Below are 15465 nucleotides of genomic sequence, written 5' to 3'. Positions count from 1 at the left end.
GCCCGAGGTGCTCCCGTGAGGGTAATATTTGCATCCTTTTCTCTCCACTCCATGCAGGAAATTTACATGCCGCCTGTGTGATAGAAGTTTCACAGAGAAGTGGGCCCTGAACAACCACATGAAACTCCACACGGGGGAGAAGCCATTCAAGTGTACCTGGCCTACCTGCCATTACTCCTTCCTCACGGCCTCCGCCATGAAGGACCACTACAGGACGCACACAGGTGTGCCTGTCCGCCTGGGCCCAGTGGTGGTGGTAGTTGGGGGTGGTCGTCTCAGCAGCAGTCCGTAGAAAGGAATCCCTGTTTGAAGAGTTTAAGATTGTGGTAATTATATGTTAAAAGGTATGGCATCATTTCTTTGTGTTTTGATGATGCTCAGCGTAATTTTTAAGTGACATTTTAATATTTGTGTGTGTGTGCGTGTGCACACGTGCATGTGTTCACATAAAATAAGTTTCATATTTCAAAGCTGATTTATGTTGTGTGTGGGTACATATATGTATATGTGTTTAAACATATCTTTTTAGGTGTGATCATTATAGAAGATCATTTGAGGAGATTAAATTTTCATAGAGAACTTGTGTTATATTTGTTACTGATATGGACTCCGTGCCATAATGTTTCTGAACATTATTGAATCTTGGTTTTTATGTACCACTTGAAATTTTTTAAATCAATTTAATATTTCTCTTAAGAGAATACTATCAGATCCAAGAGTCTTTGAAATTACTACAAAGAGACTAAACTGAATTTAGCTAGTATAAATTTTTTAGATAATTGAAAAAGTACGAATTCACATACATTTTACATCAAAACATTTAGTGGACTGTTTGGAATTTAAACCAACTGGTAGTAAAAGCAGCATACAGAATACATCTGTGCTAGGCATGGTCCTGAGACCTCTCAGTTTGGACCGTCATGAATATATTTCTCCTACCTGCCCTGTGGTTCTGTTCAATGTATATGACATGCTTTTCATTATCTAAGGACAGAGGGCCCCTAAACGCCTTACAAGCGTGTAGTCGAGCGCTTGCCGTATCTCACCGTGGTGACATCACTGGAGCCATTTGCTGTTTTGTGGTCTTCTTCCTCTTTACAGCTCTCAGGAAGTGTTTTGTTTCAAGGAAAAAATAAATTTTAATCAGCATTCCCAAATGTTCTTCTGATTGCCAAGAATCCTGTATTATTGTTAGAAATTATAGGTTAAAAGTTCTTCTGAAGCAGTTTGTGGGAAGCCCAGGCCTCCTTAGCTTCCTTGACAAGGGCGTTGACGATTTAAGGTCTCCAGCCTGCCCTGAAAGATCACTTATATCGAACAGCAGATGAAAAGCCAGTGCAGATGTAATTTATCGTTGGCGTTTCCTTCTAAAGAATAATTGTGGAGACTTGGCTGGATCAATAATATGGATTTTTGTTGTTAGGTCTTGTAGTCTGCACCATAATGAGAGATAGGGGACAGTGGCTGTTTTCTAATAGAAAATAAAGGATTGGTTTCCGTGTCTTTCTACATTTGAAAGCAAAATGGCACACTTGAAACTAATTCAAGTTGTTAAGAAAAGTCTCCTATTATAGCTCTGCTATTATTTAAATATGGCATGTTAAGTGAACCCCCTTTTTATTGAGTATATTACATTTAGTTTTTTCTTAAAATTTTTTTTCTTGAAAAATACTCAATTGGCCACTATCCAACCCTAACTCCCCCTACCCCCTTGGAAAAAAAAAAAAAAAAGGAGGGCAAGTGAAAATTGAATTTAGAGTGACAAACAAATCAAGCCACCAAGGTAAATATGACAATACATTGCAGACTAACATCCTAGATGAAAATCCTGCACGTCTAAAGTCAAGGCCACTAATATATCTAGAACCAAATCACATGGAAAATTGATAATTTTGTCTTTGTGCCTATACATATCTTAAAATAGGAAAGGGAATAAAACTTAGTATATACATGCAGCACATATACCTGTAAAAATGTAAATTTCATTACATGCAGCACATATACCTGTAAAAAATATAAATTTCATTAGGATTTGTCTGTTAATGTTTATATCTTACAAGAAAGATATAGATTGCAAAGAAGTTCATAAACGAGGGAAAGGAGTCATAGTCTGCTTGAGTCCAGAAATAGTAAGAATACTCTTTCCCCATCAGGTATTTTGCTGGCTGGGTAGCATAGCACCAATCTCTTCTCTGCCACACACCACCAGATGCGTAGGTGTGTGTGAGCTTGTGTGTGCATGTGTGGACCACAGTACACACATTTCCGCACACTCGAAGGGGTTAATGCCCACAAAGCTGTGGTGATGAATAAATTGTAGAGAACAATTTTGTCTCAACACAGAATAGTATGTTAATATTAACGAGCAAATTATCTTTTGGGATTTTAAAAAAAGTCCACTTTCAGTGTTATTTAATTGATAATACAGCTAGTTAGAAAGATTTATATTTCAAATTGATTAAATAATTAAATGAGTGATTGTAATTAAACTTTATTCTTCACAGCCCATCTACTCTATTCTTTTTTTCTGTATTGATATAATGATGCCAAGGAATGAACTTAACCCCAAAACAGGGAAGTAAAGACAGGAAAAATACTTAAATTCAGCTTTATTTTATAAATGATAATAATGAACATTTTAACGTACCATTGGGAAATAAGATTAAACATAATTTGGTTAAAACTCTCTTTATTAATATATGTTCATTTAAATTAGAGAAGCTAGTATTGCTCTCAGGTAAAGGGAAGACTCTTTCTGATTACGGTAGCTACTCTGCCTTCCTATATTTACTATTTTTTCTAACCTTAAAAAGGCAATTACCATTTCCACAACACCTCAAGCTAAATTTCTATTGTAAAACACCTAAACATTTTAGAACGTGGGCAAAAACCCTTGAAAGACTTGTTGCATTAAACATTCACATGAATAAAGTAGATAAAGATAGATAAAATGATCTGTTTAATTTTTGAAAAGTATTTTATAATTTCACTGACTCTCTCCAAGGTGTTAGCATTTTTATTCTCCTTTTCTCTTCTTTGGGAGCCTTATGGGATAAACCGTCTAGGTGCCAGCACTTATTGGCCAAATATGCTGTAGAATAGAGAGAGACTGCATTTATAAACTGTAGGGCAGAACGTTAGCTTGTGTAAAAGTGTTTTTAAAAATGAGCATTTAAACATTTTTAACAAAGTCTGCCAAATCTGACTCTAATTGTTGCAGAGTTTTCCAGTCAAGAGTTATCACTAAAGATGAATGATAGGAGTTTTTATACAATTTCTTTAGCAATCCCTAGACCTCCTTTTTTGTGCCATGGAAGTTTGAGGAACATAAACAGCACTGAGTTGAGTAAATGTAGATTTTATCGTTACTTGGGGTCTTCAGTATATTCAGGGAAACTGTTTAATTCATATTGTTAAGGAGGAAGTTATTAAAGAAGAGCTGATAGAATCAGGTAAAACCGATTCAATATCCTTCAGTTGTTAGAAAATTCAGTATTTTTATTTAAGCAGAATCATGTATACTGTATATTAACAGTTCCAAGCAATCTTTAGTCAGCTCAGAAAAGTCCAGATGTATGGGAATTGTAAAAAATCAGGATATGCATAAAAACTGTTCAAGTGCATGAAGCAGCCCCATCTGGAAGACATCTACCAGAAATGAAGCTGTACAAAACCATTCCATTGATAATAAAGCTAATTTTTATGGGTCTGACAAGTATGTAATTATGTTCAGTGGTGCTTTTCAGATTTTATCACAGTCAATAAACCGCAGTGGTAATTTCATTCCCATTTGACATATTTACATGGAAACATTTGATTGGAGGAATTAGTAACCCTGAAAGCCTTGATAGATATGTTTTAATGATCTGTGACCTCCGCAGTCCCTCATCTGTTTATTGTTGCAACAGGCGAGAAGTCGTTCCTGTGTGACCTGTGTGGCTTTGCTGGCGGGACCCGGCATGCCCTCACCAAGCACCGCAGGCAGCATACAGGTCAGTCCAGCCGCCCGGCCCTCAGCCTGCCTCTCAGGAGGCAGCCAGTCCAGGGGCCCCCCCGCATTCGTTCTTGGCCCTGAATTGCCTGTCTTTTCGATTTTTGTAAACTCTGTGCACTTGAGGGTCTACTGAAAATTGTGCTTGAATGATACAAGATTTTAATGCGTCTGCTTTTACGTATTTATAAAGTAAGCCTGCTGCATGTCTTACGGATCAGGTGTCCTGTAAAGTCGTGTCAAGCAGGGGGAGAACAGGGTCTGGCCTTCTGTGTGCAGACATACCAGCTGCTTCTCTGTGGCAGAGCCCTGCCTTGGGAGTGGCCCATGAGCTGTGGTGAAGCTGGGGGGCCTGCCTTCCTCTCAGTCAGTCCCTCCCCGTCTCCTTTCCTGCTCACGCCACCTTTTAGCTGCTTCTCACCTGCTTACCAGCAGCCCTGCCTTCCCATCTTTGTCTCAGCCTCCGGAACCACCTGACTCTCTAGCCAGCAATCCCTCTGCGGGTTGGAACCAAGTAGATGTGTTTGTAGCTCACTGCAGCTTCAGGTATTTTTGCGATTAAGAATGGAAGGCAGTCGGGACTTCCCTGGCAGTCCAGTGGTTAAGACTTCGCCTTCCAATGCAGGGGGTGCAGGTTCGATCCCTGGCCTGGGAGCTAGGATCCCACATGCCTCACAGCCGAAAAACCAAAACATAAAACAGAAGCAATATTATAACAGATTCAATAAAGACTTTAAAAATGGTCCACATCAAAAAAAAAATCTTTAAAAACAAAAAAAGAATGGAAAGCAGTGAAGAGGTGAGTTAAGCAGATTAGGACATTGAAGAGAATCCTTTTTTTTTTTCATGATGGGCATTCTTGGTGATTCAACAAAATAAACTAGATGCCTTGGTTAGGAACACATAAGGATGAAAAGTTTTAACCATCTATTAAAGTTGATTACCTATTGATATGCTGTAATAGGTCTTATAAGTAATTACTTTAACTTCTGAATTACATATGTCTGGGACACTGCTGATTTTTGGTGATGTTCCTTGTAACTATTAATAGAACCAACTTTTTACCCTAAAAAGTGTTCTAGTTTAGATGATAAATCATATGGTAACAGAATTTGTAACTCATTGTTAGACTTTTACTTGCGTTCCATGAGAATAGTTGAGTTTGGCAGTTATACTCAAAATGGCATAAACGTAGAGTACATGAAATATGTTGTTTATGGTACAGTTTGATTCTTGATATGCTATATTTAGCGCTTAGCTACAAGGAGCTTTAATGCCCATTATGGTATTTATAAGATCAGTGAGAATTAATGCTAGCCATTACTTTTGGATTCTTAAGTTTATATGATTCAAATTTCTATATGTGGTAAGGATTATTATTGAGTCAAGAAATATCCAATGTTAATATAATGTTGAAAACTCAAACTTCGTAAACATAAAACTCCATTTAAGTTTGTAGTAGCAACCTGTGATCACATTTTTTTTTTTTTAATCCAGTGATTTACAGTTTAGGTGTAAGAGATGGCAGAAGAGCCCAGTGGATGGCGGTCATCCTTGGCTACTATGTTGGACAAGTTGGGAATATGTGTGGTAAAGTGTATTCATGTGGGGTTTTCTGATTCTTCATGTTTCAGTTTATTGATGCCCGAACTATTGCCATGCAGATGGTGTCGCCCTGGCGTGGCCCTGGGCGTCAGCAGACTCCCTGGTGCCGCCGTTGGCAGCGTGGCCGTGCTCCCTCTTCCCGCTGCCGAGGGGCCGGTAATGCTGTGATCACAGGCGTTTACAGGTGATCGATCATGAACCTGCATCGAGCAGGCACAACTTTATATTTTATGTCAGGTCCAGAGGCTCCTTATTACTTTGCTATTAACTTTATACCATATAGGACAATGTCTCACAGACAGAGGCATCTGTCTTTTTGGCATTTATCTGCCTCTGTGGCACAAATCAAACGTGATTCTTTAATACCAAAGTCAGTTCAAACAGCTTAGCCAAACAGCACTAAGCCGAACAGCTTAGGACAACTCAGTCTAGGCCCTTAGCTTTGATGCTGGATTTATAATATTTAAGCAACACATAACTTTTTTTTTTTTCAAGGCCAGATTTGTTTGGCTCATTTGAAATCTGTGTTTTTCTGATGTATTCCTCTTTGACATGGTTTACCTTTCTACTACAGAGTGCCCACCCAAACTACAATCAGCTAGGAAAGGGATAGGTATCAAAAGTGTTCCAAATGGCGTAAATAATTCCCCACTGCAATACAGACTGTCTAGGGGGCTGACACAAAACATCTTCCACTTCAAGATTTACTTTTATCTGGTAAAAGGGTCACCTGTCAGAGACCCTTGATTCAAGGGCACAGGAGCGAATCCTCACATGTAGTTGAAGAGCCTTGGCCGGCTTAATGACCACCAGCCCGCCCAAAGGAATGCAGTGCGAGCTTCCAGGAGAAGGGGTGGCCCGTCTGACAGATTGTTGACACACAAAGGGCACCTCTCTCTGTCCATAATCCATGCCGGTGCTGGTGTCCCCCCTCCGGCTTCCTTTTACTCTTCTGTCACGGGGACCTCAGGTGCAGAATATTCCTCAGTGGTTATTTTCGCCAAGATTACCGCTTGAAAAGGAAAGTATGAAGAACACAATTTAAACTACTATATACCCTTATGTGAGGGAAACAGGCAGAAAGGAAATTTCACCAGCAGGATGTATGCAGGCAGCCCTGTTGACTTACAGATAGCATTATTCAAGGGTAGTTACTGTCTCACTCATAGGTTTATTCATCCTTCTGGCTTTAGAATGACAAAGAATTCAGAAGGACTGTTCCCAATGCACCAAATCAGTTTGATCACTCCATCAAAAATTTTTCCTTAGTAAGTGTGTACACCTCCTCACGTAGCACCTATCTCATTTCATGCAGTTAACAAATATTAGGAAACTGAAATTCTTGTTTAGCATTTTTAAGATTTTCTTTCACATTTAACAATCTAGAAGTTATTTATTTATCGATTTATTTTGCTATATATTGAGACTAACAAACAAGAGCTACTTCTGTATTTCTGAAGTGTATTTTCCTGAAGAAATTACCTGAAATTTCCCGAAGAAATGATCGTTTCTGGATAAAAAAGAGATACCAGTGAACATATTCAAACAATAGTATCGAACATGTAACAGAATTGAGTTACAAAGTAACTATTATGCACAGATTGAATAAACTGTAGTCTGTGTAAGTTGACACAGAGTTCTTTTCCATCAAGGGCCCAGACATGCTTGAGCCTTCCTTTCCTTAGTGGTTGTCGCTTAGTATGTAGCATACTTCGGTAGCATTATATTTTTTCTCTGTCAGCCTATAGATTTTTCACAATTTCTTAAGACTACATAGTTTAATCTGTTGTGTTGTCAAGTTAAGCATGAAATGACAATTGATAGTTTATTGCAATACAATGTCAGCTTGACATGAACTTCAAATTATTAGAGTTATAGAGAATCTAAATGACATTATTCTTTAAAAGTGTTTTTTTAAGTTTAAATTGTGTCACATAAAAATGCCATAAAAGTTTAAATGAAATAAGATTGATACATTTACCATATTTTTTAAGTGTTTATGTTAAACCTTCTCACCAAGAAACTTAACGTTGAGGAGCTTGAATGACCTTTTATTTATACCACTGACTCAGACAATGACTCCATAATGTTACCCCTCTAGATTCCTGCCAGATCCATGAAAAATGGATAGATTAACGATGTCTACCAAGGCTAAAAGAATAAACCAGTTAGCAGTGAGTCTGATGCCAACGTACTTTCAAACACTTCGTTTGAATGGAATAAGGAGACGTCAGAATATATTTGTGAATTTGCTTAACGAAAAAAATATTTAAATTGTTTGACCCCTTAGATTCATGATATTAAAAGTGGAAGATTCAAGCTACCTAATTTGAAGTCTTAGTATATAGTTTCAATAGTCATGTCAGTATTGTATTGGCATAAAGATTTCCAGATAGATCAAGGGAGCAGAATAGACTCATGCATATATCTGTCCATTGTTTTTGACCAAGGAACAACCTTTAGAGATAGATTTAACAGAGGATGTGCAAAACCTCTTCACTGGAAACTTTAAAGTATTGCCAAGAGAAATTAAAGAAGACCTAAATAGAGCGATATCCCATGTTCATGGATTGGAAGACTCAATGTTGTTAAGATTTTATTTCCTCTCACATTGATCATTTCAAATCCCTCAAGCTTTTTTTTTTTAAAGAAGTTGACAAGCTGATTTTAAAATTCATATGGAAATGCAACAGTGAAATATCAAACAACTTTGAGAAAGATGAACGAACTTGACTTACACAACCTGACTTCATGACTTATTAGAAAGCTTTAATAATCAAGTCATTCTGGTGTTTTCATCAAGGTAAACAAATACCTCAATGGAATGGAATAGAGATTACAAAACAACCCACACCTACATGGTCAACTGAGCTTTGACAGAAGAGCAAAGGCAGTTTAATCTTTTCAATACATAATGCTGGAACAATTGGCTATCCATATGCAATCAAAATAAACTTTGATCCATATATCATGTCATATACAAAAATGAACTCAATCTAAATATAAAACTTAAAACTATATAAATTCTAAAAGAAAATTTAGGGGAAAAATCTTTGTGATCATGGATTATCAAAGATTTCTTAGATACCAGCACATCAAAAGCCTGATTCATAAATGAAAAGAATCATAACTTGAAAAATTATAAATGGAGAACTTGAAAACTTTGTAAATTATTAACTTTTCTTCAAAAGACACTGTGAAGAGAATGAAAAGACAAACCACAGACTGGAAAGAATATGTATATATCATAACTCTTATAAAGGATTTGTATCTGTAATATATAAAGTGCTCTCAGAACACAGTTTTAAGAAACCAACCAACTAAAAAAGGGTCAAAATATTTGAACAGGTACTTCACCAAAGAATATAAATGCATGGCACATAAGCACGTGAAAGTGTCCTCAAATCATCATTAGAGAAATTCAGGTGCAAAGCACTAAGCACACTGCCTGTTGGTGATGGTTTGCAGCAGTGGGAACTCTGGAGCACAGCTAGTAGGAGTATAAAATGTTCACACCACTTCGGAAAACAGTTTGGCAGTTTCTCACAAAGTGATGTATGTACCTACCGTATCAATGGATACACGTGACATTCATGTAATGAATACTACTCTACAGCTCAGCAGCAAAAATAAATCACGTATTTACACCTGGAGCAACAGGAGTGAAGCACAAAATAAAGCTGAGAGAAAGAGGCCAGACAGAAGAGAAGTACATACTGCATGCTTCCATGTGTGTACATTTCTAGAAGGTACTAGCTAATACATAGCAAAAGAAAGCAATGAACATTTGCTTGGGGATGGAACGAGCAGAAGAAAGACAGGGCACAGGGATACCTCTGTGGTGGTGCTTATGTTCGTTACTTTGATCGTGGTAAGAGCTCCATTCTGCCTCCTGTGTCAGGTCTAGACAGGTGATGTCAAGTCACTGAAGTAATTAATAATGAGTGTTTTCATCCAGGTGAGTGCTTCCCTTTGTGTTTCTGTTTTCCGTGTGAACTATTCTTTGACATTGGTGTACAGTTAAGATACTCTTAATTGAATTTAATGAGCAATTCAGTCTTTATAATGAATGAGGAAGTTTTCAGATATGCTTGTGTATGAAGGTTTATATGTTTCTATGACAGAATATTCCCGTGTCAAATGTGAAGAGATTGCGTGATTTTATTTTAACTGTCAAATGTGAAGAGATTGCGTGATTTTATTTTAACTCTATGCAATTCGAAGATCATGTCTTATCCCTCAAATAAAAGCAAAACCTGCCATCATCGTGAAAGTTATTTTTTTGTATAAGTCGGTTAAGTACCATTGAGCTGTCTATAAACCAGCGGTTTAGAAACTGAGAACAAAGAGTTATTTAGGCTGACTCTGGGTGACCACTTGATTGGGGTGTAGTATATGGGAAATGGCTAAAAGAGACAAAACCCCCTCTCAACTCCAAGATTTTTACTCTGCTGTGTATACGGTCTTCTTTTTACAAGAATAAGTCAAATAGTCCCTGGTAGGATCTGTTAAATGATACCTCTACGTCAAGTTCACTAACTTTGCGAAGCCATTAATTATTTTATGTATATTATAGGTTTTTACTTTGTTATTGGTTATGAGCTCTTGATGAGAGCCATTTGTGTGCTGCTGCTTTTATCTTTGTGAGAGGAGTTTGCAGTTTCCAGTGTTTAGGCAGTCCTGTCCCCATAATGATGAAGCACTGTTTATTGGGCACGCTCCTAAGTATCTTACCTATGCCTCGTCTGCTTTAATCCTCACAATTATCTCCATGTTCCGTGTATTATCCTCCTGATCTTGTTCAGGGGTTTACCAGGTAGGGAGTGAAATATGGCAAAACCTGGACTGGGATTGAAGTCCTTTTGGTTTCTTCTAACTGCTGCCCTGGGCTGCAATGACAGGTAAAATGCCATCAGATGAGATGTGTATGCATTCAGTAAATATTACTGCAGTTAATGGGCAAGGCCATATAAACAGACTTAGAGAATGTAGGACAAATTTCTAAACGTTCTGATTTTCAGGGCAGACATAGTTTTGTTGCTAGCTGAATAGATGTAATTTTAAACCAAGATATTTCATCCCTCATTTTCTATATGTTAGTGTACTTATAAAACTATTACAAAAACATGGGAAATAAGTAACAAGTGGAGTTACATATGTAAAATTAATCCGTCCTATGTGTAAAATTTCTCAGGAAAAATGTCTCTTGACAAGAGTATTTCTGTATATCACAACTGTGTTTTGAGGAAGAGGTGGTGAGGTTTTCTCTAGTTCACATGTAATGTGAGCTATACACATATCATTTTAAGTTGCCTGGTAACCACATTAAAAAAAGGAAAAAGTAATAGGTGAAGTTATTTTTTATAAATAGATAATTCAAACAAATACATACAAATTATTATCATTTCAACATGAAGTCAATATAACATTATTACCAATATTTTATTCTCCCCCCGCCGCCCCCAGGACTTTAAAATTTGGTGTGTATTTTGCACTTCCAGCACATCTCAATACAGAGGCCAAATATTTTATCTGTAATTCATGATCTGTATTTAGGTTTGATAAAATTTACATGTCAAAAAGTAGATTCTCTTTCCCAAGCTGTTCTAGACTTAAACATTTTTTCAACAGGTGAATTCAGTATCAGTTTTTAAATGTACATCAATTAAAATTAAATCACCCCATCTCAGGTGCTCACCAGCCAGTACAGCTAGTGGAATTAAAAACTAGTCAGACCTGATTTCTTTGAGTTTGTGTGTGAAGGAGAGAAAGGTATTGATCAGAGGGCCGTGAGTCCTGGGTAGGTCCTTGAACCAGCACAGGGGTGAGCTGTATGTGCAGAGAGACCAGGTGTATCTACACAGGGGAGATGGAATTTACAGGGCTGTTAAATATTATTTCAAATGTTTCTTTGAGGCCTCTTTACCTTTTACTCAACTTAGTGAATTACAGTTTCTCTTTACTTCTAACACTTTTTAAATTGGTGTCAATTTATCGCTTGGTTTTATTTTTTTCCTTCATAGTTAACTTTAAGATTTTAGTAAGTTTTACACCGTGTATTCAAAGTATATATTTGTTACATACTTTTCCATGGTTTTAACCTCACTGAGATTTTTATACTGGCCCTAATCTAACAGTTTGTTAAATGACTCAAAATACAGTGCTAAACCAAAGCTGATATTTATGTTTTTATCTGGATGAGTGCTTCACTGTGTGTTTCTATTTAGATTAGATAATTTAGAATCCTGTGTGTATAAGTTACATATGAACTACAAAATGTGTATCTTGCTTCTGTTCTCATCGAGAAATAAAAATCAATGGTATCTTCTAACTTTCTCACTCTGTGAATAAATATTCAAACATCCTAAGTATATGTAGTCTTAAAATTTCATGGAAATGAGTGTCTTTTTAATTGTTAATAACAGATTAAGCCCTTCATTTCCAATATTTGTAATTATTCATCTACAACTCCTCTTGATATATTTCAGGAGAAAAACCTTTTAAATGTGATGAGTGTAACTTTGCCTCCACGACCCAATCTCATCTGACGCGGCATAAGCGGGTACACACAGGAGAGAAGCCCTACAGGTGCCCCTGGTGTGACTACAGGTAACGATCCGTTATGAAGCAAGTGGAATCAAGTGGGTCCTCATGGTGGGTGAAAATCCTGTTAGACTCACCATAAACGAATTGTGTTTTTGAGTAACGTGAATTAGCATGATTCATATATTAGGAGTGGGAGTTTATTACACCACCTAATTTTGGTGACTGTTTTAAAAGATGTAAAATATTTTTCCATTTTTTACAATCTTAACGTTTAGGTTTTATTTTTTTTTTGGCTGCGTTGGGTCTTCGTTGCTGCGCGGCGGCTTTCTCTAGTTGTGGAGAACGGGGGCTGCTCTTCGTTGTGCTGCGCGTGCTTCTCATTGCGGTGGCTTCTCTTGTTGCAGAGCACGGTCTCTAGGCCTGCGGGTTTCAGTAGTTGCAGCACGTGGGCTCAGTAGTTGTGGCGCATGGGCTTAGTTGCTCCGTGGCATCTTCCAGGACCAGGGCTCGAACCCGTGTCCCCTGCATTGGCAGACGGATTCTTAACCACTGCTCCACCAGGGAAGTCCCACATTTAGGTTTTATAATCCATTGATGCACCTGACTTTCAAGTGATTGTAAGGAACCATACAATTAATCAGTTACTCAATGCATATGGCATCTCATCTACTATGAGTGAGTCACTCATTTAGACAATGAAGATAATGTAGGAAATGCTTCCTGCCTTTAAGGATATTGTAGCATAATGGGTGGCTTGTAATGGTAATGTTAGTAAATATTTCTAGTACAGATGTCAGTGGTATTTAAAAACGCCAGGGGAGTGCAAAGAGAAGGAACCAGGTCAGTCCAGCTAGAGGAGAAGGCCTGTCAGCCATGGCTTAAAAGATGGGCAGCTTTCAGTCACGTATGCATTCTGCGAGGATGCAGGGAGGTGATGGTACAGCGTGGCATTTCTGTGCTGAGAGCATGTTGGAGGTCATGAGTGCTCCGTCCACTCGTGGAGGCCACAGCGGCTAAGTGACATCTGCCAGGTTGCAGAGTGACTTCACAGAGGCCGCAAAGCACAGGGGCAGAGAAGCAGGAGTGGCGAATGAGCCTGTTTTACTCTGTGACAAGGTCCGCATATCCCGGGCCTGGTGGAAAATGAAAGGCGGCTGTAGGTTGCAGCTCGATCACGCTGTGTGGGGGGCCTGTGAGCATAACTTCAGAGCTCACTGTGGTCTCTGAGACACCATGCGATGCGCAGGCAGCTGAGGGACATCTTCTTAGGGCCTTGATCAGCCCAACTGTGGGGCTGAAGGTCCCATGGACCCTGTTGTGCATGAGGATGTGGAAACGTTGAGGGTAGTTCTTCAGTGCAGCCTGCCTTTGTTACATATCAGAATATATACCTTAAACCTGAAGCCTTCATTGAAAAATAGATTTTTGTATTCCTGTGGATATAGCCTGTGCGTTCAGTAAATATATTGCCATAATCTCTATTATTATCCTCATTATTGCATTAAGTTTTATGTTGAAGGTCATCTAATAGTACAGACATATTACGGGTATATTTCATTCATCAATTATTCATTCGTTCCACATTTTCTCAGTTCTGTCTTTGCCTAACACTAGATTGGTGTTTCTTTGAGATTTAATAAAATGGTGATCCAATTAGAGGTAGACATAGAAATTCCGAGGAGCTGATAGTACGAATTCTTTAAACAACAAACGTTATTGAATGCTCTTTTTCCTTATTAGAGGTCATACTGTAGTTGCCTTCCCTGCAAAACACAGGAAAACAATTACAAATTTATAAAAATTTCCCTTAATTATCTCTCTTAGCTGTTAGGATTATATTCTTTCAGTCTGTACTTTATGCCTGTTTTGAAGCATTGTTTTTTTTGGTGGTTTCTTTCATTATAAATTTTATTTTTCACACTTAACAAATTGTATAACCATCTTATGTCATTAATCCTGTGTAACTGTGGTTCTCAAAGTATAATTTTTAAGTCGTAGAACTGTTACTTCAAACAAGATCTTGTACAGACCCCATGTATAAAATAGATAAAAGTGGTGTCTACCAGTTACAGATTTCAGAGTTACAGTCTGTAAGTCACTTATTATAACACTAACGAATATGATATAAGACTGTTTGACAAGCAAAAAGTTTTCAAATGGGGGGAGTTCTTGCTAACAGTTGCTGTTGGATTAGCCTTGGTGTCCAGTTTATGACTTTGCAGGGAGTGCTCAGCAGGGGCGGGTCGTCAGGAGCTAGGCTCTTGAGGCTCACTGCAGCCGTTCAGCCTCTTCTTCATTTACAAAAGACAAATGATTTGGGTACGAACTTCAGGAACACTGCTGACGTGCGGTGAGGAACACACTAGATCACTTATCCAGAGCTTGGCTGTGCACATCAGCCCTTGTTTTCACTCTCATCTCAGGTTAGGACTTCAGATGATTGTAGGCTTTACTTGACCTGACAAACCTCAAGATACTGTTCAGTGAGGTAATGCAAGAGTTTCAGTGCCTTGAAGGTCTTTAGTGTCTGAAAATTATAATACATGCCATGATGGATTTTTTTTTTTTTTTTTACAGTTTTTGAAGTTGTTAAAAAAAAAAAACCCAAATCAATTGTTAGATAATGACTGAAATACCTTAGAGTTTCAAAAGGCTTAGTTTGAAAACCACTCTTTTCTTCAATGTAATTTTAATACTTGCATGGCCTCTAGTTAGATTGTTAAACAATAATAACTTTATTAAATTTTTAGACATTTCTGCCATTTTCAGGTTTTTACTCCAAAAATACTTTTACCTAAATCTCTGTGTGTGTCCGTGATTTTTTTGGAAGAAATTCATAGAAGTATGACTTAAGGCTATTAATAGTACTGCTACAAAGATTGGGATGTGCATTTTGTTTGGCTGATCAGTACTGTGTTTTGGTACACTCAAGTCTCTGTATGCATGAACATATTTCTAAGTATTTCAGGTTTTCTGGGCTTGAAATTGTATTATACTTTTGCGAAGGTCGAGGTCGTGTTACTTGTCCCCTATCCAAGTTATCACCTTGAAGTAGCATCACCTCCGTTGAGCAGTGCGTTGCATCCAGCTGGATCCCGTCCGTATCAGACCTCTGAGGCACTGTCGTGAAAAGGAGCTGGTGTTTTCTAAGACTGTTGTCACTCTCCTATGAATTAATACTCAGGACGTTTACATCTAGTGATTGCTATCAAATTTCCTGTTGAAATGCTTAAAGTCCTTGATAAAAGGGTGATTTTATCTTTATTTAAGTCTTTTTAATAATTTGAATATTATTGAAAGTAAATAGTTTGAACACTTTCTGT

At 37.8% G+C, this 15465-nt stretch overlaps 1 protein-coding gene across 5 annotated transcripts in view; it reads left to right on the top strand.

The window, feature by feature from the left end:
* Positions 1-15465, top strand: part of ZNF407 (zinc finger protein 407) — a 428050-nt gene that overhangs the window by 240193 nt on the left and 172392 nt on the right. For 3 of the 5 annotated variants that reach the window (XM_049697648.1, XM_004280012.4, XM_049697649.1), the window contains exons 5-7: positions 58-224; positions 3909-3992; positions 12085-12205. In XM_049697648.1, coding sequence (XP_049553605.1) covers positions 58-224; positions 3909-3992; positions 12085-12205 — 372 coding nt within the window. Of the gene's footprint in view, positions 1-57; positions 225-3908; positions 3993-12084; positions 12251-15465 lie in introns of those variants that run through there. The other 2 variants (XM_033406104.2, XM_049697650.1) reach the window with 2 other exon arrangements.

This window comes from Orcinus orca, chromosome 15 (genome assembly GCF_937001465.1).
Source record: "Orcinus orca chromosome 15, mOrcOrc1.1, whole genome shotgun sequence".
In the NCBI taxonomy this organism is placed as follows: Eukaryota; Metazoa; Chordata; class Mammalia; order Artiodactyla; family Delphinidae; genus Orcinus; species Orcinus orca.
The sequence above is the reverse complement of the archived record's forward strand: the minus strand, read 5'-3'. Positions and strand labels throughout refer to the sequence as shown.